The sequence below is a fragment of the Cyprinodon variegatus genome, unplaced genomic scaffold (assembly GCF_000732505.1).
Source record: "Cyprinodon variegatus isolate N-32 unplaced genomic scaffold, C_variegatus-1.0 Scaffold78, whole genome shotgun sequence".
Lineage (NCBI taxonomy): Eukaryota > Metazoa > Chordata > Actinopteri > Cyprinodontiformes > Cyprinodontidae > Cyprinodon > Cyprinodon variegatus.
The window spans coordinates 1,512,048-1,513,734 of NW_015150531.1; the positions used below are offsets into that span (position 1 = coordinate 1,512,048).

General features: G+C 41.3%; 1 protein-coding gene across 2 annotated transcripts in view; it reads right to left on the reverse strand.

The window, feature by feature from the left end:
• The window catches only part of LOC107083594 (POU domain class 2-associating factor 1-like), a 26,198-nt gene extending 24,913 nt beyond the window's left edge, over positions 1 to 1,285 (reverse strand). The window contains exons 1-2 of one of the 2 annotated variants that reach the window (XM_015372947.1): positions 1,154 to 1,285; positions 773 to 1,050 (exon numbers count right to left, since the gene is read on the reverse strand). In XM_015372947.1, coding sequence (XP_015228433.1) covers positions 773 to 937 — 165 coding nt within the window. In that variant the 5' untranslated portion in view covers positions 938 to 1,050; positions 1,154 to 1,285. Of the gene's footprint in view, positions 1 to 772; positions 1,066 to 1,153 lie in introns of both variants that reach the window. The other variant, XM_015372946.1, reaches the window with a different exon arrangement.
• Between the last annotated feature and the right edge of the window lie 402 nt (positions 1,286 to 1,687).

Sequence of the window (1,687 nt, forward strand, 5' to 3'; positions counted from 1 at the left end):
TCTAAAAGCTGTGAAGATTGTGGTTATGTAGTGATGCGCTTGCCTACTAAGATGATGGATCAATTCTGTTTCAGACATGTAGGAACAATTCTATTTTATTTTTTTTTTCTACTTCATGAACAAACCCATTTTAGACAACCGAGGTGTTTGGTTGTACTATATAACGTTTTACAGGGAAATGTCGCTTTATACTATAAATAAACTCTAAATCAGTGGTCACCAACGTGATGCCCGTGGGCACCAAGGGCCCTCAAGGACCACATGGGGTGCCCTCAGCATCTTATGAAAACAGAACAACTCACCAGTGGACTAAGTTTGCAATGTTATTTTTTGCCTTTGCTGTTACAGTATGTTTTATCATTAATAGAGCATTTCATCATATCAATAATTTAAAACATATAAGCATTTACAGGGACTTCAAAATGACAATATCTAGAAGCAAATTAGAAATGTAAAGAAACGATAGAAATATTTTTATCTATGAAGTTTAGGTGAACGCTGACTCCTCCAGTTCATAGGTCAATATTAGTGGCCCATCCTGTGACTCAATACCCATGAATTAGCACTTATTCTTAAAAAGGTTGGTGACTCCTGCTCTAAATCATCTGGTTTTATGCAAATCAGACTTAAGGTCTGTTAGTTTTCTTTTTATTACTCAAAGGAAATAAAAAAACTTGCATGAAGAAATATTTTTCTGCTACTGCCGTTTGTTTCAGGACCATGCTAGCCTTCTAAAGCTCATTTGAAGCTTGAACAAGGATTTCTCACTTACCCCAAAGTTAGTGAGCAGTGGCGTGTGTGTGTAGGTCAGCATGGTATAGCTGGGGCACAGAGTCTGCATGTATACATCAGCAGTGAGGGCAGGGGCAGCGGGGTAGGCCAGAGTCTGAGCAGTGGAGTCCTGCTGGCTGTAGTCAGATGAGGACCACGGCATCATAACAGACTGCAGCCCAGCGTTGGAGACAGAGGAAGCCGCTTTCCAGCCTGCTCCCTGCAACGCGTCATCTGCAGCACCAGTAGACTGCTGAGCTGGAGAAGTACTGGCCACATCTGAGCCAAAAACTCCTAGATATCAAAGTTCAGTTTATATTATTTCTGCTTACAGTGTTCTGTTTTTTTGGTTAATGGAGTCCCAGATGGGAGAAGCACGTACCTTGTGTAAATGATGAAAGATTGTTGTGAGACGCCACATCCTGAAAAAGAAAAAACAAAAGAAAAAAAAAAAAAAACTGTTAACTGGAATAGTCACAACAGCAGAACAGCAGCCATCCATGCTTTGTTGATATGTAAATATGAATGTGCGGTCGAGGCGGGAGCAGCAACTGAGACGGGATTGGTTCAAATGTTCATGTGCAACTTACACCAAAATGAATGCAACCAGACAGGGGCAGATTTACCATTAGGCAAAACTAGGCAGCTGCCTAGGGCCCCAAGTTCCTGGGGGCCCCATAAATCTCCTTTTACATGTATGGTTAATACAGCCATTATTTATTTTTGCACGTTAACTATGTTTTTGATAAAAATCCTTTCGTTAAAATGCCATTAGAACGCCTATAATATTAAACGTGTTTCGGGGGGCCGCCCTGCTCTCCAGAGCGAGTAGATTGGTAACCCCGCCTCCTGCTCTCCTCTATCGTGATTCATGCAGCTATTATTTCATCCAAATGAAAAGTGGAGAACAGATAAG